Genomic DNA, 23,220 nt, shown 5'->3' on the forward strand with positions numbered 1-23,220 from the left:
AATATTCATATATAAAAAGGAATAATAATTTATGCAGTCATGCATGCTTTGACAGTTAATATGCCGTTGATTTGATGCTTTGCAAAAGTTGCAGACACTTTTACCAATATCAAAATGCTTTTTTGATGCAAAATTTAAATTTAAATTCCTTACGCCGATTAAGAAACTTAAATAGGCCTAGCCTATATTAAAGAAAATCCAAAATGTTAAAGTAAATAAACTGCTAAATACTCTTGACACACAAAAAGTAAAGGCTACAGCTCACAACAAAGACGGAAATGTATTGCATATCATATTTAACAAGCAGTTAACTGCTGATTTTATGTAATTTTGCTCACATGGATAATTGAATATTAATCAGGTGATGTCATTACGCTGTGCCATCAGCCAATCGTTGCATTAATTATCATGATTTCGAGGAGCGATAGATCTGTCCTTTACAACACACGAAGCGATCTCAGATCAGCTCATCCAGACATTGTAATCTGATTCGCGAACTTGCTTGAAGAACCAAATTAACCAGAGATCAGTTATCAAAATCAACAGATCAAGGATCTACCAAATCATCTTAGATCTTTTAAGCGAGTGTGTTGTGAAGGACTGGTCTATCGATCGTCGAAATCAGGATCAACAATGCAACGATTGGCTGACGGCACAGCAGCGAAATGACATCATCTGATTAATATTCAATTATCCATTTGTGCAAAATTAGGTAAAATTCACAGTAAACTGTTAAATTTGATACGCATTACACATTTGTTGAGGGCTGAATGCTGTCATGTGTCAAGAGTATTTAGCAATTTATTTAGTTTTACTTTAAGAGCGAATTTCTTAATAAATGGTTGTTTAAATTAATTTTGTATCAAAAAAATATGCAACTTTTAACTGCATAATTTATTATTCCTTTCCTTAAAAAAACGAGAATATTGGCCATGTCTATTATCATACACAATTTGTACTAAAGCTGGGTTGGTAGCCTACCTTAACAGTATTGTATCTAAAAAGTCCATATTAATAAATGTTTTCTTTGAACCCCCTGGTAAGAACCACCCCTGTGACAGTTTTTGTACTTTCTAATATATCTTTGTTGTACCAATTTGAAAATAAAAAAATAAAAAATAAAGATTTGATGTTAATCCAGGTTGTTCCATAAAAATGTTTTATTGTGGAGAATAATTATGGGAATAACATTTTCTCCAAGCCAGTAATACTTGCTGGTACATTTTATAGGGAGTTTTTTCGGAACAAAGTTTTTATAAAATAAATGGGAGACCGCCACAGTCACTAGGATGTTCTGTCACTTCAATCCACCAATCAAACGCAGGCATTTCTGGCACGTGATAGAACCACACGCGTTTCACTCCGCGTGTACATATTAGCCCATAGATATATACATTAGATGTCGCCTACCCTGTTGTTGTCTATTGGAAGGAATGCGTCAACAGAGCCGCCATTTTAGTACAGGGTAGCGCTCCTTTGAAACGAATGCGGGACCCAGATGCAGTGGAGGACTGTGGCCATCCAGAGCCAGAGACATACACATCTTTGATCTGGAGTTTTCCGGAGGTCAGTATACAATTTTTTTTAATTACGAAAATTATAATTTTGCATCACTTTTTCACATTGATGGATAAGTGATTGCACAGGCATTCCTGACAAAAAGCTTGTGTCTGTGTGTATGGAAATGTACTATCCACCGTCCCTGTTAAATTTGATCTAATCCGTGTCCTAAAACACACGCCCTCTCCTGCTTTCGCTTCTCATACTGACGGAGGGAGCGATTCGTTTGTGAATGAATTTCCATTATGAACGACTCGTTAGCCTCGTTACAAGTTTCTGGCACCACAGCATCTCATTGTCATATTTATTTTACATTGTTTGCTGATTTTATCCAACAAAACTAGCACAAGCCGAGTATTTAGTGCTATGGAGAATGCAGTAAGTGACTGTATTGTCATCAATAATGTTACCTGTTTAGCACAAAAGTTCACATACAAAAACGTAAAAAAAATAATCTTACCTATGAAATGTTCTACCTTTGTACTTTGTTCGTTACTACACCCGTAGACAGCGCTAAAGTCCAGCATCTTCACGTACTTAACACTGTCTTGACTAGTGCGGTTGACATTTGTCCTGGGAGCACTGTATAAATGTGGCGGCGCTATTGACGCATGCTCAGGGTCCGTATGCGATATCTAGTGTATATATATCTATGATATTAGCCAATCGCCTATGACGTCTGTGGTTCTGAATGTCACCGGCTGATCTTGTTTTCACCTGTTTAGTGGCATTCGTTTTGTACAGTATTTGATCTTAAATCGATTTATCAAGCCGTTTTTTTCTCATTTAAGATTGTTTTCTGTGCTTTAAAGGAATAAATAGCTAAAGTTTAATACGTATAGTTATTAGCTGTGTGCTATTGCTATTGGCAGACATTGCGCGAGGAAATGCTTTAAACGTTAGTCCATTACACAGTGTACAAACTCATATTATTTGTTCCTATTAGATAATTAGGTGTAATCTTTCTAAAAATAACACCTATAAAGTTGACGCATTTGATTTGGAGTGACCTACATCTGGAAACATGCTAGCACACATAGCGAGAAGAATTTGTCATTTCCATGGCCATCAGATCTCAAGTGCAATTCTACGGCGCATGCGGTCATCACTCAAGACCATCAGTCCCATCTCGGTACGTTAAACTTTTCGTGTATGTTATTCATATATGTGTATGTAAGAGGCCAGGGGTTCGGGTGGTTCGAAAGACCCACCCCTCGCTGACAAGGGTCCAGAATTTGTCCCATATATGAACTTATTTGTCTTATTTTAACTGCTATGCCACCATAATTGTGAAAATAACCCATCTAAAAAGGCGTTAAGACCAGGCGGAATACTCCGGTGACTGTTCCTTCGGCGTGACTTCAGCTAACCAGTTTTAACCAATGCAAACAATTGTTTTTTAGTCCAACATTCAGCTGTGCAAGAAAACATACAATCTGACGTAAATGAGGTCATCTTACACTACTGACCCACTTTATTGTTGTTAAATAGAGAAAACATTTTACAATTAAATGTTATTCTAATTATTATTATTATTATTGTGTTTTAATGTGATATTATTTAAATGGGCAAATTCTGACTGACAATTGAATGTGCTGGCCAGTTATTTGCCAAATAAATGACAATAAGCTACAGTTACAACTTAAAACTTTAACAGATTACAATTTTTTTCCTAATAACATATGATGTGATCAATTTGTGTTTTAAAAATAAGTATTTATTCATATTTATTTATTTTAAATCTTTAGGAAATGTTTTTGGTACATCAAAATGTGTTCTTATGAACATCGACCAGCTAATCCGGCTAAAAATAGCATTTGAAATGTCACTAAAATGCAGTATTTAAATGTCATAATTAATTGAAATGAGTTGACTAACTACAAAAAGGTCATCCACCCATTCTGCATACTGTGTGTGCGCGTGTGTATGCGCGCGTGTGTGTGTGTATATATATATCATATAGATTATGTGTATCTAAATTATTACCTGTGATGTCACACTTGATCCAGGCAATTTCACTCTGGACGTATTCATCTCAGCTGCAGGACTTCAGCCAACCCAACCCATCTTGGAGTCCAGAAATGCGCAAGTTTTATGATCATTATAATGCACAGTGTGACACTGACACAGAAAATTTTGAGAATAAAACTGGGCCTTGGAGGAAGTTGCCCAGCTACAACCGCTCCATTAAACATGCTACTGGCAAGTAAAATGGGTTTGGCGTATTTAATTGTAGTACTTGTTTCAGTAAAAATAAAATTAAATAATGCTAACATTTTTATTGTAAAATCAAACCTGTTTTGTCTGATAGGTGGCATATACCTCAGCAAACTGATCCAGGCCAAAGCTCGGCTTTTCACGAGAAGTGTTCAAGAGGAAGGTGCAGCATTTGAATATGTGGCATTTTTCAATAAGGAGGAGAAGATCTGCATTTGTCTGTTTCAGCCAGGTCATTTACTAGAGGGTGCACCTGGGTAAGAATAAGCTCTATTCTACTGTCCAACTAAACATTATTCATACACAGAACATTATAGCTAATTTAAGTGAGGATAGTAAACTGTGACTTATTAAAGTAGGGGTATAACCCCAGTATCATGCCCATACTTGCCTACTGGCCTTTGTCAATCTTGGCCTTGTAACCATTCCATATCATAATAGACTTCACCATTTTGTCCCCTCTCCACCAAAAAGCTGGTGTGTGGACTGGTGTTAAATTTCTGCTATTGCAACATCCAGGTGGATGCTGCAGACTGGTGTTGGACGAGGAGATTCCCCCAGTATTTGTAAAGTGCTTTGTGTACCTTTAAAAGCGCTAAATAAATTGAAGGTATTATTATTTGTTATTATACTCAAAAACTCTTCATAGAATGGACTAAAACCTGCTGCAGCGAGTCTAGGAAAATAATGAAGCTCAGATTTGCATAAACTGACAACAGGAACCTAGGAGACTAGAGGCTGTTGTTGAGGCTGTGTGAACCAACATAGTACTATAGTACTATATTAGTAATTGTGTAAATATTGTCATACTATATACTAGTATTCATTATATTATACCTTTTATATGTTATTTGACATCATCAAGATGCAAGATTTTCTGAAACAGTACTATTTTCTAAACCTATATCAAGTAAACTGTTAATATGAGAAATGTTAAAGGTGTCTGAATGTTTGGTTTGACTGTATACATTTAATAAAAAAAAATAGAGTGCATGAAATAGAGTGCCAAAGTTGCATTTGTGAGTAATAGGTTGGAAACATGCATTTTTCCTGTGTGGCAGACATGTACATGGTGGAGCCATAGCCACTATGATTGACACAGTGACAGGTATGCTTGCTGGCTACCTGTCAGGACCCAGTGTGACTGCCAATCTCAACATAAACTACCGCAGGTGAGCTAATGTTTTAGCCTTTCATAGGCAGTTGTGGCATGAATATATGTTTTGATTTGTTAATCTGTTTTCTTATAGTCCAGTACCTCTGGGTAGTGTGGTTATAATCCACTGTGCCCTAGATCGAATAGAGGGGAGGAAAACTTTCATTACTTGCAGAGTGACCAGCACTGATGAGTCCAAAGTCTACACCGAGGCCAACGGTATAGTACACAAATTTATACATGTTCATTATGTACTGAGTTTAGTGAGGTTTCAAAGGTGAAAAATATACACAAACAGCTATTTATTTCGAACTTTGTAAATTCTCAGATTGTTTCTTATATGCAAGCTGATGCATCAATTAGATATGTTTTATATTACAATGTAACAGTACCACACAGTCATTCAATTTCACAAGTCACCATTTGGTAATCTGTTATCTCCAAAAACATTTAAATGCTTAAAGCAAATGTATAATTTGTTTTAACAAAGTCACAATTTTCTATTCTACATTATTGATTTGCTATTTGTTTGACACTCTGAATATGTTGTATTTTACAGATTTATGAACAAATATATTCTAAAATTAGTGAAATACAGTATAAACATGTGGATCACTTTACCTGCCTAAACTTTCCCTGTTATTTTTCTTGACAGATATAACCATACATCCTGATTAGGGATGCTCACATAAACCGTTTTTAACCACATTTTTAACCAATTAGTGGAATTGTATCAGTAAAACAATTGAAAATATAATTTTTTTTGTTTTGTAATTTAAGTTTTGCTGCATAAATGTGCAACACATATTTGTTTATTCACAGGACCAATTGGCAAAATTAACAGAAAAGAACATCCCTAGTCCTGATAAATAATGTTATGACAACTTTTGAAGGCTTTTAGCCGAACTAATATAAAGTTCAATCATTTTAAACATTCTAAATTAATATATTTTTGTTTATTAAAGACTGGTAAATTGTCAATGATAAAATAAGAATAGAAATAAAGTAACATATTGTACGTTTAGCACAGTAGAAAAAATTAACAAATCAAACAAACAGCTGAAGATTTTCATGTAATGTAGGTCTAATATTCAGGGAGGAAATAACACATCAATTCATTAAAGTTATCAATTGTAAAATAAAACTGCACTTTTGTAAATTTTAAATATAGATTAGTCCTCATTAAAGCTACAAAAGCTATTCTGTGTAGGGCCCTGGGAGATTTTTCTCTTGTTTTTTTATGTTTGATAAACATTAAGGACACATACAACAGCAGTCATGATGTCATTTTAACAGACATTAATCCTTTCTTAAGCTATTAAAGGTATTTTCTGTCACTACTTTTTTTTTTCTCCTGCATTAATGCATTGTGTATATATCTGCACAATCCTTCAAAGCACAGCATTCAAATCTGCATTTGTTCGAGAAAGAGATTCAGTCTTTTGATTTAGTTATAGCAAAAAGCAAAGTTTAATTTTAAGTGTATTTCAAAAAGAATCGACTCTTTAAATCAAAACAAAGAATTATTCAGCGATCATTCGAACAGACACTTGACTTCAACTATGGCTATAGACTGATTTCACGTGGCTGCCATTTTTAAAAGCGAAATTGAGGCTGCGGTGGGAAGAAACCTGGAAGTATCGTTGTGAGTTACAGTACATTGGAACAATGTGTACTTGGCTGTATATCTTATCAGCGAAGAGAAAGTGAAACAAATTTACCATTTCACCGCCTTCCAAGTGACCCAAAGGTCCGTTGAATGATGAAAATAAAAAGGGATATCAGAGCTTATTTTCAGCTAAGTTAAGGGAAATGGCACTAGTTAGCTAACGTTTTCTTTCCAAAACATGTTTTAGACGCCTTTTATCAAACTCGAGTTAATATACTGATTCTTTCACTAGATTAGACTTGTCACGATACTGAATTAAAAGAAAAACCATCAATTTCCCGCTAACATTTAAGGCACTGTTGATGGCTTTCTTAAAACAGCGCTGATTTGCCATTGTGTTCACATGCTCAACAGAAATGCTTGTGATTGGCCCAGAAGGTCATCAGTTCACCCTCCGCTGTTTACCGAGCACAAACACAGACTAGCCGAGCGATCTGCTTGATGACTTGACTGATCTTCACGGCTGTTTGCGCTCCAGTCTCCGTGTATCTGTGTTTGCACTGGGTGAAGGGCGGTAAACCTGAGTGCAAACACGGATACACGGAGACTGGACAGCTGCAACAGCTGGAGGTTTGTATTCCACAGCATGTTACTGCAATGTTTACAGTGCTGGTCCTATACATCGGGGTTTCTTCCCACCGCAGTCTCGCTTTGCTTCTTTAAAATGGCGGCCGCGTGAAAAAAGCTTATTGCTATCCAAAATATAGTTAAAACCCATTTATGTTTAAGCAGGGTAACAAGATCTAAGTTTAAGGCAGTAGATTCATAAATATTCACAGTCAATTTTCTTTATACAAAATGAAACTTTATTGATTATTTTCACAGAAACTATCATCTAATACAAACATGCATTCATACAGGTTGTAGAGAGGAATAAAGAAAGAAAAAGAACAGTTTAAGAGAGTGTAATGATGTAAAAAAACAACCGATTTTGTGATACCTAACCAGGTGAACCAAAAGTCATCAATTTAACCCATCTTTGGTTTCTTTAGGGTTACATATAATTTACACCAGTTCAATTTTTGTCTAGTCTTACTTGTTTCTTTTGTGATGTGAAGAACTTTCTCTCTTGAGCTGGGTTCCCACGTGGGTTTGGGAGGAGTGTCTGAAGTTTCAAGTTTGAGATGGTATAAGACTGTAGTCCTGTTGACTCCTGGTTTTGTGGTGCACTAAACTTAACCGGACTCTCAACGGGAAAGAAAGAAAGAAAAGTAACAGAGATGGGATTGTTTGGGCTGTGCTGTGATCCCATTTTTGTCAGGGTCCACATCTGCTCACTGGACCTATAGAGTTGTCCTGAGCTGGAACTGAAGATCTTTCTCTTTTGGTCACAAACTTTTTTAAGGATGGTGTTGTACCACCCCTAGGAGCTGAGTTGACCATTGAGAAAGTTACCTTCCCAAGGGAAGTTTTATGATACTTTGTTCCAAAGCTTGGTGATTTGCATTGTGGGTGAATGCTGAATAAATGTTTGAAGTTTCTTAAAATGTTAATGTTAACGATCGTTCAGTACACAAAATTAGCTCTGCAGGGACATCAAACGTGAACCATCTATGATCTTGTTTGTGTGGTAGTGTTAAACATTAATTCCAGTATCGTTATAACACAGAAGATTAATACATGAGCAAGATACTTGTTGCAAACACCTGATTACACATAAAGAGGGACTAAGTGATTACATAAAAAGTAGTGAAAGTCTTAAGTCCAGTTGTCTAGAAACATGACCATGTCTCTGTCCATTCCACGCACAATCCTTTCCATGCTGTAAATACCTTTGGAATCAAATTACACACTGATAACTGATAATTGGGAGAGGTTGATTATTTGTTGAATAAAGCAAAATAAGTATGTGTCTGATTGGCCTCATACATCACAATATAAACACTGGTGTTTACTGTAAAGATTAAAATCACAGCTTACTCACCTTCACATGCCTTTAACTTGATGCTCAATTATGACAATGAACATACACGTAATTGCATATGAAGGCGAGTTCAATATATGTTAGATTTATACATTTAACATTATCAGCAACTGTAGCAAATAAAATTTATTGCCTACCCTTTTTGGCTAATCTAAAAACAAAAAAGTCCAATCCATGACTCAAAAACCAAATTGTGAGATTTGTGATCTGTTACACTACTACCATAAAGAGAATGAAATATCAAAGTCATCATTACACTCTAGAAACTATACATTAGAGCTAGAGATCATAGAGATTTTGTCAATTATCCTCACAAAAAATCAAGCAAAAAATATTTCAAAGGAATGCCTTTGGCTTTAGTTGCAGGAGGCATGGGATAATTTCATTTTATAAATGTTCATAAAACATGTAGATGGCTTTCTGAGAGGAGCAAATATCAGAAGAAATGAGTTGTACAGCATTTATAGACTTTTAACTTCAATATTTGGTGTGTCCAACTGGTATTACAACTTCAACAATGTGTTTTGGAGGTGAACTCAAAATGTAGATCTGTTAGATGTTCTTATAATTTTGGCCAGTTTCATGAACATACAGTGGCATGAAAAAGTGGCATAAAAAGCCCCTTACTGATTTCCTTCTTGTTTTTTGCATGTTTGTCACACTTAAATGTTCCAGGTCATCAAGCAAATTTATATATTAGTCAAAGATAACACTTGTAAACACATAATGTAGTTTGCAATGCAACTTGCAATGAGTCTGTTACAGCGCAGTGTAGGAAATTTTGCCCACTTATCTTTGCAGAATGGTTGTACTTCAGCCTCATTGGACGGTTTTCGAGCATGAAGCGCCTTCTTTAAGATCTTTTTTTGAATTCAGGTCAGGATTTTGACTAGGACACTCCAAAGTCTTTATTTTGTTTTTCTTCAGGCATTCAGAAGTGGACTTGCTGGCATGTTTTAGATCATTGTTCTTTTGCAGAACTCAAGTTTGCTTCAGCTTGAGTTCACTAACAGATGTCTTAATGACTATTATCCTCCAGGATATTTAGGTCCACAATAGAATGGTTATGGTTCCTTTAAGTCGCCCAGGTCCTGAAGCAGCAAAACAGCTGTACAGCTGTGACCATCAGACTACCACCATCATATTTTACTGTTGATATGATGTTCTTTTCCTGAAAGGCGGTGATACGTTTACGTTACACATAATGGGAAACACACATTCCAAAATATTCAACTTTAGTCTCATCAGTATTTTCCAAAATGTCTTGTGCATCATCAAGATGCATTTGTTTTTTTTGTTTTGCTCAGCAGTGGTTTTCGTCTTGGATTTCTGCCCTGAAGACTGCCCTTAACTGAGGCAGGTGAGGCCTGTAGTTCTTTGACTGCTGTTGTGAGGTCTTGTGACCTCTTGGATGAGTTGTCACTGCACTCTTGAGGTTATTTTGGTTGGCTGGCCACTTTTGGGAAGGTTCTCTACTGTTCCAAGTTTTTGCCATTTGTAGATAATAGCCCCCACTGTTGTTTGCTGCAATCCCAAAGCTTTAGAAATGGTAACATTTTTCAGACTGCATGATCTCAATTTTCTTTCTCATTTGTTTTAGAAATTCCTTGAATCTTGGCATGATGTTTTTTTTTTTTTGTCTTGGATCTTTTTGTTTACTTCACCTTTTCAGACAGGTCCTATTTATGGGATTTCATTTATTTATTCATTCATTTTCTTTTCGGCTTAGTCCCTTTATTAATCCGGGGTTGCCACAGCGGAATGAACCGCCAACTTATCCAGCACGTTTTACGTAGCGGATGCCCTTCCAGCCGCAACCCATCTCTGGGAAACATCCATACACTCACTCACACTCCGGACAATTTAGCCTTCCCAATTCACCTGTACCGCATGTCTTTGGACTGTGGGGGAAACAGGGGTACCTGGAGGAATCCCACGCGAACGCAGGGAGAACATGCAAACTCCACACAGAAACGCCAACTGACCCAGCCAAGGCTCGAACCAGCGACCTTCTTGCTGTGAGGCAACAGCACTACCTACTGCTCCACTGTGTCACCTATTTAAGTGATTTCTCAATTGCAAATAGTTTTGGCAGTAATCTAGCCTGGATGTGGCTAGTGAAATTGAACTTAGATGTGATAAACCAGAGTTAAATGTGCAATATGTAAGATTAAAACTAGAGCTTAGATCGGGCCCAAAAAATGAAACCTGACCCTACCTGAACCTGTGCCCTGTGCACCGTTATATGTGGGTCTTTATAACAGACGTTCTCAACTACAATTCTGAGTTGTTTAAACTACAGAAATTAGTTTAGATTTATCTCAATGAATTATGCAATCAGGATGAAGCATGTAAACTGCATTGTTTGTTTATTCAGAATGGATCGTAACAAAAGAGGACATTGAACAAAAGAAGACTTACTATCATACTTTCTGCCATGGCAAGTCTGCTTCATGTGCCTGTTCATCATAGAAGTCCCCATTTTTTTTGCTATCATAAGCAGCGTGTTTTTCTTCTCGCCGGTCAGGTCAAGTGTGGGCTCGGGTACACATGCGTAGCCAAATTCACATGCATAAAACTAAATTCATGTGCGCAAAAAAAAAATTTAAATAAATAATATTGTTATACAGTTGAAGTCAGAAATATTAGTCCCCCTGAATTATTAGCCTCCCTGTTTATTTTTTTCCCCAATTTCTGTTTAACGGAGAGAAGATTACTAACCATAAGTTTTAATAACTTCTCTAATAACTGATTTATTTTATCTTTGCCATGATGACATTAAATAATATTTTACTAGATATTTTTCAAGATGCTTCTTTACAGCTTAAAGTGACGTTTAAAGGCTTCATTCATTCATTTTCTTTTTGGCTTAGTCCCTTTATTAATCTGGGGTTACCACAGCGGAATGAACCACCAACTTATCCAGCACGTTTTTATGCAACGGATGCCCTTCCAGCCACAACCCATCTCTGGTAAACATCTATACACTCACTCACACTCACACTCCGGACAATTTAGCCATCCCAATTCACCTGTACCACATGTTTGTGGACTGTGAGGGAAACAGGAGCACCCGGAGGAAACCCATGCGAACGCAGTGAGAACATGCAAAATCCACACCGAAACGCCAACTGACCCAGCCAGGGCTCGAACCAGCGACCTTCTTGCTGTGAGGCGACAGCACTACCTACTGCGCCACTGCATCATCCCATTTAAAGGCTTAACTAGGTTAATTAATATAACTAGTTTAGGGTAATTAGGCAATTTATTGTATAACGATGGTTTGTTCTGTAGACTATTGATAAAAAATAGCATAAAGGGGCTAATAATTTTGACCTTTAAAGTGGTTTTTAAAAAATTAAAAACTTAAAATTGAAAAAAATTATTCTAGGCAAAATAAAACAAGTATGACTTTCTCCAGAAGAAGAAAAATATTGTCACACATACTGTGAAAATTTCCTTGCTCTGTTAAACATCATTTGGAAAAAAAATAAATAAATAAATTAATTAAAAAAAATAAATTTCAAAGAGGGGGCTAATAATTCTGACTTTAACTGTGTGTGTGTTTGTTTGTGTGTTTATATATATATATATATATATATATATATATATATATATATATATATATATATATATATATATATATATATATATGTATATATATGTATATATATATATATATATATGTATGTATGTATGTATGCACAAAATAAAAATAAATATTCAGAAAATACATTTCACAAATGCAAAACAACATTTGCAAATGTATTACAGTATACAAAAAGTTTTGAATGTTTAAAATTTGATAGTTTATGCTGAATGAGAATGTACAAATCCGCTTTCATGTACGACTCCCCCTGGATATGTGTGTGTGTTTTTTTGAGACTTTCCTGGCAACTGGCAGCAGCAGGCCACTTGTCCCTTTCAGCCAATCAGATGAGAGCTGTATTCGATGTGACCCACTCTGCACATCTTTTGTGCAGTCTGATCCTCTCCAGCATGGTGAACGTAAATAGAGATGTGCAGGCTTCAAGCCAGAACTATTTAATTTCCTGACTTTTACTCACTAAAGGTGGTTTACATTATATCTAATGAATGTAAACAAGCTGTTGTTGTGCTTTAGTAATATGTAGATATACAAACATATTAAAATGGCGATTGCTTTTCGTGACCTTTTCAACACAAATCGGATCCTCTCGGATCATGTCAAACATGTTTAATGTCATTCAGGATTTTAAATCGGGCTGATCACTACTCAGATAACCTGCCCTCCAATCTATATCCGCATCACCGAAGAGAAGAGCTGAGAAGAATCGTGTCAGTTTGAATAATTTAGGTTTAAAGTTTTTTTTTTAATACTTATGCTTTATTATCATTATTTAGCCTGTTTGTATGTTTGTTAAATTAGCAACATAACGTTAAGGTTACCTACTAAAATGTTGTATCTTAAAAATAAAATGCTTAACCATTATTAAAATGTGATTTTAGAAATATATTTTTGTTGTTTTACATTAAATCATTAGACCTACGTCGTCCTATAAACAGAGAAAAAGATATTTTTGCAGAGAGAGATTTTCACGTCACAGAGAATTATTATATTTTCGTACACTAGTCAGGCCTACTAATCTATACTAATACAACAGGTAACAATTTTGTTTGGTCTATACTGATAACCATCCAAAATGTCTTCAAATTGGGGAAGAGAATGGATTTTCAAACCCAAAAAGTCATTTTGAAAGGTTTACAAGAGGCTCATATATGTGTATGCCCCATTTATTTATTTTATTTTTTAATTAATTCCTTCATTTTTAATTTTGAAAAGAATAAAATGGAACTAAATGTAAAGAAACAATTGGAAATGGTACAAAAATATATTGATAAATGGAAACAATATTTAACCTCACAAACAAAAATGCCTGATATTCCATTACAAAAAATATTCTGTGATTTCTGTAGGTCTTCATTTACGTTGGCCTATATTTATATAAAAAAGTGATGCTTGTTGAAAAGAGTGCGTTGTCCAAACAAATGACTAATAATAATAATAATAATAATAATAATAATAATAATAATAATTAGCGAATACTATTTCCATAATACCGGGATGCACTGTTCTTTGTCTGGCTATCTCCTATCGCCTATAGCAGGGGTTCTCAACCTTTTTCACTGCGGGTCCACTTTCTCAGATCAATTTTTAAAGGCCCACCTGTCTGACATTTTCTCTTAAATCTTTATCACCTTTATTTATAAACAAATATTATATTATAAAAACAAATTATACATTTGTTGTGCATTTTATTTTTTAATATCAGCATTTTATAAAAAAAAATTATGTAAATGTAATTTTATATAAATATATATATATATATATATATATATATATATATATATATATATATATATATATATATATATAGATATGTCATTTTTTTTTAAACATCAAAGAGAACCGCAGATCAACAGGGAGATTGCAAAAGATCAGCTTCTGCTTTAAACTGGACTGACTGAATATGTACTATTAAATATCTACTATTTAAAAGTATACAGCTAAATGTAAAATAAAACCTCCTAAATCTGTTAAAACGTGTTGATCTGATGGTGATTGACTTTGCAGCTGGTTATTGTTGAGAGATCGCTGACAGGAGTGAACAGCTCCGCCAGCACGCGTCTGAAGCTCATATGCAAGTTTATTTTACATTCTATGGCAGAAACACCATTAAGCCTCGCTAGGTGCTCATCCGTTATAAAACACTCACAGGACATTAATTAGTTCACACAAAAATACACTGAGAGACTTTCACTTCACGCATAGTTTGTGAATGAACAGACTTGCGTGTACTAGCAGAAAATATATATATATATTTAAAATTTTCTTAAAGCACATTTTAAGGTTTAAGCACTTAGTTTTATTGGCTACACATCTGGGTCACGAATAAATGATTATAATTATAAAATATAAATAATTTAAGGTTATTATAAATTAGCATGTGTGTGTATATGTATGTATGAGATATGAGATATATATATATTTGTTAACACTGATGCAATTCTTCCCAGCTCTTTATGCTTGCAGAACGTTGTCACGGTATAAATCAATTTATCAATAGCCTATTAATAATTACTTACAATTGGGCGTCACGGTGGCGCAGTGGGTAGCCCGATCGCCTCACAGCAAGAAGGTCATTGTTTCTCTTTGCATGTTCTCCCCATGTTTGCGTGGGTTTCCTCTGGGTGCTCCCACAAGTCCAAAGACGTGGTAAAGGTGAATTTGATAAGCTAAATTGTCTGTAGTGTATATGATTGAATGAGAGTGTATGGGTGTTTCCCAGTGATGGGTTGCAGCTGGAAGGGCATCCACTGCGTAAAACATGTTGGATAAGTAGGTGGTTCATTCCAATGTGGCCACCCCTGATTAATAAAGGGACTAAGCCAAAAATAAAATTAATTAATGAATTCCTTACAATTCTGTTCATTTTGCTGTGTTTAAAATGATTGTTTAAAAGAAAAATTGTTACCTGTTGCACATAAAGTGCATAAAAATATAATTCACTGAATGCAATGTAACCCCTGGTGTGCAGTTATTGCTCTCTGTAAAAAGAAAAAAATTGTACTCTTTCTCGGTTACGGGACTAAATAGATGTAGGCCTAATAATTTTTATATTAAAGAAATTCTATTCCCATCACAGAAAAAAATTCTGATAACACAGTTTAAAATGTTTAATCACTTTGGTTTATGGCTATAACTGGCAATGTTTAGTACCTGCTACACGTCATAAATATCTGCACACGAAAAACATTAAATCTGTCCAATAAAAAAGGATATTCAAGATTATTAAAAAAATTAAATAGGCTAGCCTATATTTATTTATTAAAAACCAACACAATTCTCCTCAGTTCTTGGCTTTGGTGATGCAGAATAGCTTGTAACACCTGTAATATCAGCCTGATTTGAAATATCAAACATGGTAGGCCTACTGGGGAGGCTCCGATGTGTGTTCAAGAAGATTGCGAGGTGCAAGATTTTATCTTTAAATGGCTCACATTACCAGATAATCTGCGCAGAGAATCGAAACTGACTGAAGTCCTTGACAAGATTTAATCTCAGATTCTCTGATTTCAATCGGGCGTAAATCAGGCTGAAATTCCTGTAGTCTAAGCTGTAGACTTTATTTGGTTGGATTAGATCGACTGAAGCAGTGACTCTAAAAACAACAAAACTGGAAGTGCAGTCCAGTTTAAATATTCTGATTGACTGGTGGTTGCATTAAATGCAATGTTTTATTTTGGTAGTTTTGTAGCCAAATCTTGTTTAGGCAATCATTTGGAGTTTTACATTTCAAAAGTTCAAAAATCAGCAGGACATGTTAATCTTATTTGCAGTGTTGGGGGTAAAGTAATACAATACAATCTAAAGTCACTTAAAAAAGGAGCTAAATGTGTTACTTTTTAAGGAAAGTAATGTGAAAGTAGTCTATTTTTGTTGTTGTTGTTGTTTTGCATTATTTTTAAGCATTTACTCTTTAATTTTATAAATGGGCTTAATTCAATATACTTGTAATACATTTTATTTAATCAAATGTATAATTTAGTTGCATTTGAAACGTCTCATTACTGATCTGTATGCACCACCTACTGGAATAATTTAGCATTTTTATTGTGTAGCCTTTTCTGCAGAAGTGATTAATGCAGCATAATTTCAAAGTCAAAATTTGTTTTTTTATAATGTTTTAATTAATATATTTTTTAATTATATATAATTTAAATAAACAATTACTCAAGCAAGCTAATGGCTACGGTGTGGATCACCATTACTGCAGTGGTTGCCTTTAATTTAATTGCATATAAGTTTACTACAGCCTGTGATAAGCAAATAAACACTTTGTTTATGTTGTCATATTTTCATTGTCTATTTTTTGGTTTCAATCTAATAAAGAAAAAATAAACTCATATATTCATTATAAGATTCCTTTAAAAATGCTTATATTTCTATATTTATTACTGAATGATCCGGTCTATTTTACATTAGGCAAATGAAGCACAACAATAACAACCTGTTTACGTTTATTAGATATAATGTAAATTAAGTTTTTAGTCAGCGAAAGTCAGAGAATTTAATAGTTCTGGCTTCAAGCCTACACATCTCTTTCTCTGTTTGCCATGGTGGAGAAGATCAGACTGCGCAAAAGGAGTGCAGAATGGGTCACATCGAATACAGCTCTCATCTGATTGGCTGAAAGGTACAAGTTGCCTACTGCTCCCAGGAAAGTCTCAAAACAGACACACACGTAAGAGTAAAGAGGTTCCTTTTTGAACAAACTATGACAACGAACCTTAGGTGCAAACATTAGGTAAATGCTATGAATGTAAGTTCATTTTACGTTACATTAATTGCTATATTTAAAGCAGAAAGTTTACCTGAGATCTTGGAAAAAAATAATCATCTTTGAAAATGAATGTTAGAACTGTGATGCAAACCAACAAACAGTCACTTAGCATATATTTTTAATAATAATAAAGAGGTTTAATATGTGTTAATTAAACCTTACCATTATAGCATGGAGACCAAAACAAAGACAGAAATTTCGACAATGTTTTGGAAGAGGATTTCTATGATTTAGTAGTCAAAACAAAAACGTACATACAGCATAGTTTTGTATTTGGTTTTCTCTTGATATTGTTAGTGGTAATAACAATAATAACCTTTGTTTGAAAACTGCATGATGTGTACTTGTTATCTTTGACTAATATAATATATATATTTTTTTTATCTGAAACATTAATGTGTGAAAAACATGCAAAAAGAAAAGAGAAAAGAAATAAGTATGGAGCTAATAATATGCCAAAACATTCTGAATTCGAATTGTGTTAATTTGAATAGTTAACAATTGTAATTTAATAAATCTGAATTTTTATATGCTGTTAAAAATGTTTTGAATTTTAATTTCTTAATTTGAATTAGAATTTCATAACTTGAATATTGAACATCTGAAATGTAAGACACAACTGAATTTTTCAAGGCTGGTTTTTTATAGACACATTTTCAAACTTCAGATTTTTTGTGTTCTGAATTTATAGACTGCAGATATCCAGTTTGTAAAAATACAGTTTTAAGTTTTCAAGATGAAGAAATTCAGAACATCAAATTCAATATTCTAAAATTCAAAACTAGAAATTCAGATTTAGCAGAAAGTAGGACAGGGGTCATCAACAGGGAAGAGTAGAATGCGATCACTGAAAAGTCAAGTTAAGAATCACTCACCTTTGCTTGATTCATGGTTATGGGTGAATTACAGGGTGCGAATTAGAGGGGTGGCAGGATTGGGGGTGTCTGGAAATAGGTAAAAATAGGTGTTTTTATCAACATATAGCCCAATGTAAAATTAAACTCCTATCTATAACAGTGGGGGAACGAATACATGGACGTTTATTAAACCAGCCTCAAATTTCCGAGTGGATGTTCAGCTTTAAGTATGGGGAAGCTTGCTTTCGGTTTCGGGTCACATAAAACAAACATTATGTTGAAAACTCATCAAGTGGCTTTCCCTGTACTCTATACACAACAATATAGACTTTTTAAACACCTCTTATGTTGTTACTATTTGAAACAAAGTTTAAACACTTAACAAATGAGGTTAACAAGAAATCTGTAAGCGAGTCATTCAAAGTGAGTCACTTAGACACATTTATAAATGAGCCGATTCGAACGAATCTGAATTAACAATTCAGTGACAAAGGTAGAGATTTGGCGCCACCCATAGGACATTTTGTATTTTAGCCAATAACAATGTAATATTTTTAAATATATGGAAAATCAGATAATTCAAATAAACGTAAGGTTAAATATGACATCTTAGATGTGAATAGATGACATTTAAAAGAGACAGCATTTCAGTGTTGATAATGGACTTTGGGCAAACAAATCATAAACATTTTCCTTAAAATACTATACTTTATGCTATGCTGTACTATAGAATATTGTAACAAATAGCATATTGCATAATTTGATAAAGAAATGTATGCATGCATGTGTATGTGTATGCAACTGTATGCATGCATGTGTATGCAAATATGTCATTTACCACAGCTGTAAAATGCTGGAACAGTTTAAAAATGCACCTGAAAAGAGCTTGAAAGGTCCTTAAATGTGACTTTGGTAAGTTGTAAGAGCCCTGTGTCTTTTGTAATAACCCATCAGAGGATGTCAGAATCAGCTCTTTATCCCTCAAAAACACTGAAAACATTATTAATTTTGATTAACCAATGAGATGTAATTACATTAAATATATTAATTTTGTTCACTGAAGCATTTTTATTTATTACACAAACTACTGAAAATAGCTGACCCCCGATAGTCAGTTTGCATAAGAATTGTATCCTCCTGAGCCTCACATACACCGGTAAACTCATGCAGCTCTGTGATTGACCAAAATGCTCAGTTTGACTTTTCAGTGATTGTCTACTCTTTCCTGTTGATGACCCCTGACCTACTTTCTGCTGAATCTGAATTCAGTTGTCTTACAATTCAGATGTTCAGTATTCAAGTTATGAAGTTCAAATTCAAAATAAGAAATTCAAATTCAAAACAATTTTAACAGCGTATAAAAATTCCGATTTAGTAAATTACAATTCAAATTCAGAATGTTTTGGCATATTATTAGCTCCATACGTAACGGGCAAACACTTTTTCACGCAAGATGCAAAAGAGAACAATTAAATACTCATGCTGTCTGAGAGTTACACCAAAGTGCTAGTACATATTTGTGATAACACAGAACTGGCTGATCAGTCCAGTAGCCATTGTAAGCTGTTCGGAATGTATTTCACATGACCCTGTGACATTGGGCATGGCAATGGATTACATTTATTGTTGAGTCCTGCATACTTAGATACAGTCTTTACTGATGTTTCCCACTTAAATTTACCCAACTCTCTTGCCTTTCAGTTCTATTCATTTCAATCAAATTGGGCAGTTTATTTGGATAGCAAAGCTGGATCATCCAGGATTCCACTACTGAGTTATACGGAATATCTGCGCACCTATGAGTGAGTGTGTTCCTGACATGGAGTGTATTCACAATGAGCAACTGATCAAGCTGATGTTCTGCAGAGCCTAGGTACTCATAATGTGGTATTCAAGTGTGTATGCATGCAAGTGTTTTTACACATGACTGGCTATTTTTTTATTTTTATATTTTAAAAGTTAAATAGTCTTATTACCCTGGTATATTTATTGATTTGGTATTTATTAGTTTTAAATTGTTTTGCTATTAACTTCTTTAAATAATTATGGTGACAATTCTAGTACTAAGTGCTTGCTTGGTACTATAAGTATTGATTATCTTTTTACCACTGCTTTGAGTAATAAGTAAAATAGAATTTCATGCTCTGTCATTAAAAGAAAATTGTACATGTAAATAATATGTAATGTTATACAATAATAATAGTAGTAGTAATAATATCAATATAAGCAATAATGGTATATTTATAGTTGCCTTAATGTATGCCATTAAAACCATTGAACAAATCCTGGTTGTTTTGTATTGTCCTTTTGTCACTTTGAAAATTCCTAAACCATTCATAAAACTGCCATGCTTTCTAAAAATAGCACATGACTAAGTGGACATGGACTGCCTCTGGTCATGATTGGGAACATTCATTCATTTTCTTTTCAGCTTAGTCCCTTTATTAATCTGGGGTCACCACAGCGGAATGAACCGCCAACTTATCCAGCATATGTTTTACACAGCGGATGCCTTTCCAGCTGCAACCTATTACAGGGAAATGATTGGGATCACAATGCACAAATTAATTTTCCTTTTGTTTGTACTATAGCTTTGTCCAGAAGAGGTCACTGTCTCCATTCTCAATTTAGTCAGGGAAACTCACCTGAATGTCTTTTGAAAACTGTTAAATACATCTAAAGATGCTCTTGTTTATCCTGTGAGCTTGACACCGATAACAGCTCAAAAATCATAAATGGAGCTTGTGTTTTTAGGAAGGGTGTTGTACTGGAGTGACCCATTTTTGAACCGTTTTGTACCCCCAGTGAACCGTGTTTCATAATTAATAATGTTAGAATTATTACAGAGTTTCTTACAATGATTAACACAATGGCTGCCACTTTTTGCACTGTTTTTTTTTTTTTGTTATTTCAATGGTTTGAGTGTTTTTAGGGATTAGGCATCAGTGTTCAGACTTTTGCCTCTGGGTAAGTGGGGTTTAAATTCACTGTACTTGAGCTAAAACAGGGAACTGACAGCACTGAGGAGTCTAAATACTACACTGAGATTGCTGACATACTAATGCAAAATCTCAAACAAAAACAGAAAGAAAAATCTAAATGGTCTGTGTGAAAATATCCATATAATATTAAAACAAAAAACTCTGAAACAATTTTATGCACACATAGACTAACTGCATTCCTGCCTGGTGCGTTGTTGTTACAGATTTGTGTTTAGTAAGCTGTTACTTAGTGAGCTGAACTTGTACTTTATCTAACGATCTCTATATTTTTTTCTCTCCCTTCTCCTGTCATTTCTATTTATGTCAATAAAACTGGGTTATTTATTTGGAACACGAAGCTGAAAGCAGCTCAAAATCCACCACAGGCCCATGTGCATGTGTGCACATTTTTATACTCGTGAGATCGCAGATGTGTGCCTGAGGTGGTGTGTGTGTGCGTGTGTGCTCAGAGTGACCAACTGATCTAGCTGATAATTTAATCTCTGTAACAGAGGTATTCATGTGCACACTACCCCAGATCCTTACCATCCCACCATTAAATGTTATCTTATTCAGAATATATAAACTTATTATTTAAAAGTTTGGAAACTTTTAATGTTTTTGAAAGAAGTCTCTAATGCTCTACTACATTTGTTTAAACACCCATATCCAATTAACCTCTATTTTTATATGCAAAGGAATGTTAACATTTCAACATTAATTTCAAATTAAGTAAATGAATCCTCTAAAGGTTGTGATGACATCAGCAGTCACATCCCTTTGGACCTGGTTTTTCTTACAGCAAAGAGGGAGTACATCTATCCCCTGTATCCATATTGTGCTTGCATGAAATTAATTTGGTTTCACATTGTTGCACATATTCCAGTAAAGAAAGCTGACTGACACTGCAGTATTACGGTATGAATGACACATTGTCCACATCAAAAAGAGTGCATTCATACAGAGACATTAAACTAATTTTTTATTTTTACACTGTCATGCAGTGTGATTCATATGCCTTATGTCATGGGTATGTATTACTGGAGCTTAACATTTAAAATGCATATTTTATGTCTAAAGATATGTTAGCATCCCATGAATCACACTTAGAAGACTGAAAGAAACATTTAAACTTGTTTGTCTGTGCTGACCTCTGTAGTTACCCACAGGCCACTCACATAAGATGCATGTAGGACACAGTCTGAGGTGAGTTACTATCTATGGAGAAGTGTTTAGTGTCTGGTCAAGTGGGGTTTGCGCGGTGGCTTCTGTGGGAACATTTATAGTGAAACTCTGTGGGGAGATATTTTCCACGTGTCAATGTTCAAACCTGGGTCTGACCAAAGTGCCATTTCCATTTATTTAGCTGCCGGTTCAGTTAGAAAAAGTAGTTTTAATCAGATTTAATCTTTGAATTGATGTTGTCAAATTTTTTTTTTGAACATTTAGCAATAGATTTACTAAATGAGCATACAAATTGTTTTGGCAGCAGTTTTGTAACATTTATAACAAGAGGTGTAAAGATTGATTTTTCGGGAAGAACTTTGCATTAGAGCATAGATCGAGCCCAAAAATTTAATTTCTGTGTCCATGTTAACAGATAAATGTTAAAGCTTTCATACCGCACACAGAAGCAGTGCGGAGCATGAGCAGAGCTGAAGTAGCAGCAATCATTTCGGCGTTGGATCTATTTTTTGCTAGTGATGTGCGATACCACTGGTTTCCAGTCCGATACTACGTAAAATGAAGACGAGTATCGCCGATACCGATGACCCAGGTTACTGACAAATTAAAAGTCCTTCCGCATACTTCTGCATATACCCTTTTATCTTAGGGACACTTTTTTACTCTAAGCTGAGCTATTGCAGACATTTTGGTCATTTAATTATTTCATTATTTATTTCATAACCAAAGTGCTAAAACAAATTTTCAGGGAACTGCCGTTGTTTTATCATTGTCACAAAAAACCCAAGCCCCCAAAATACAGCCACATCGCCACATTTTCTCCCTCTGTACCTGGATAGTGCCTGCATGCTGCACCTAAGGATTCTGAAAGCGATGTCTGTCTCGCCCTAGCAGCACCTGTGCCTCTCCTTTACTCCTCTTCTGAACGCCTAGTCATGACGTCATATTCTGTCTTATGATTTATATGTAGATGTTTGATTAGGTTTGTGGTATTACCACAGTACCTCACTGTTTTGTTACAAGTGTCACAAACCGCATCGTTTAAGTTTATGGAAGTGAAGTAGCTCCACACATACCTTCGCTGGTGGTCACCCATATCCAATGACAGCGTGAATGAACAACATGTGCCAGGCCAGCGGACTGAGTGGCTAGCTAGCATGCTCTGCAGTTGTACAGTGCCATATTATGCACATGACTTGGCAGGCAGAAGAACAAGTAGTTCAGACTAAGTTGGCATTATTCAGATAAATTAGCGTAATTGTGGTTACTTTCCGCTGTATTTCTATT

General features: G+C 34.8%; 1 protein-coding gene across 4 annotated transcripts; it reads left to right on the forward strand.

Annotated features, from left to right (window-relative positions):
* The first annotated feature begins 2,234 nt into the window (after window positions 1-2,234).
* Window positions 2,235-20,026, forward strand: them4 (thioesterase superfamily member 4). Of its 4 annotated transcripts, none has more exons than XM_056475295.1 (7): window positions 2,235-2,692; window positions 3,570-3,762; window positions 3,872-4,034; window positions 4,839-4,949; window positions 5,028-5,152; window positions 9,834-9,886; window positions 19,469-20,026. In XM_056475295.1, exons 1-6 carry the CDS (start codon window positions 2,585-2,587, stop codon window positions 9,875-9,877), a joined length of 744 nt encoding a protein of 247 aa, XP_056331270.1. In that variant the 5' UTR covers window positions 2,235-2,584; the 3' UTR covers window positions 9,878-9,886; window positions 19,469-20,026. The 4 variants fall into 4 exon arrangements, with proteins under 4 accessions (XP_056331270.1, XP_056331269.1, XP_056331271.1 ...); XM_056475294.1 differs by lacking the exon at window positions 9,834-9,886 and adding an exon at window positions 16,696-16,763; XM_056475296.1 differs by lacking the exon at window positions 9,834-9,886 and having other exon boundaries at window positions 19,469-20,020.
* The last annotated feature ends 3,194 nt before the right edge of the window (window positions 20,027-23,220 follow it).

Source organism: Danio aesculapii, chromosome 16 (genome assembly GCF_903798145.1).
Source record: "Danio aesculapii chromosome 16, fDanAes4.1, whole genome shotgun sequence".
NCBI lineage: Eukaryota > Metazoa > Chordata > Actinopteri > Cypriniformes > Danionidae > Danio > Danio aesculapii.

Excerpts from the sequence above, each read along its gene's own strand:
- them4 (XM_056475294.1), top strand. The coding sequence starts at position 2,585 with ATGCTAGCACACATAGCGAGAAGAATTTGTCATTTCCATGGCCATCAG. Across the intron at positions 2,693-3,569 it reads AGACCATCAGTCCCATCTCG|GCAATTTCACTCTGGACGTA; the intron begins GTACGTTAAACT and ends CACTTGATCCAG. Across the intron at positions 3,763-3,871 it reads CTCCATTAAACATGCTACTG|GTGGCATATACCTCAGCAAA; the intron begins GCAAGTAAAATG and ends TTTGTCTGATAG.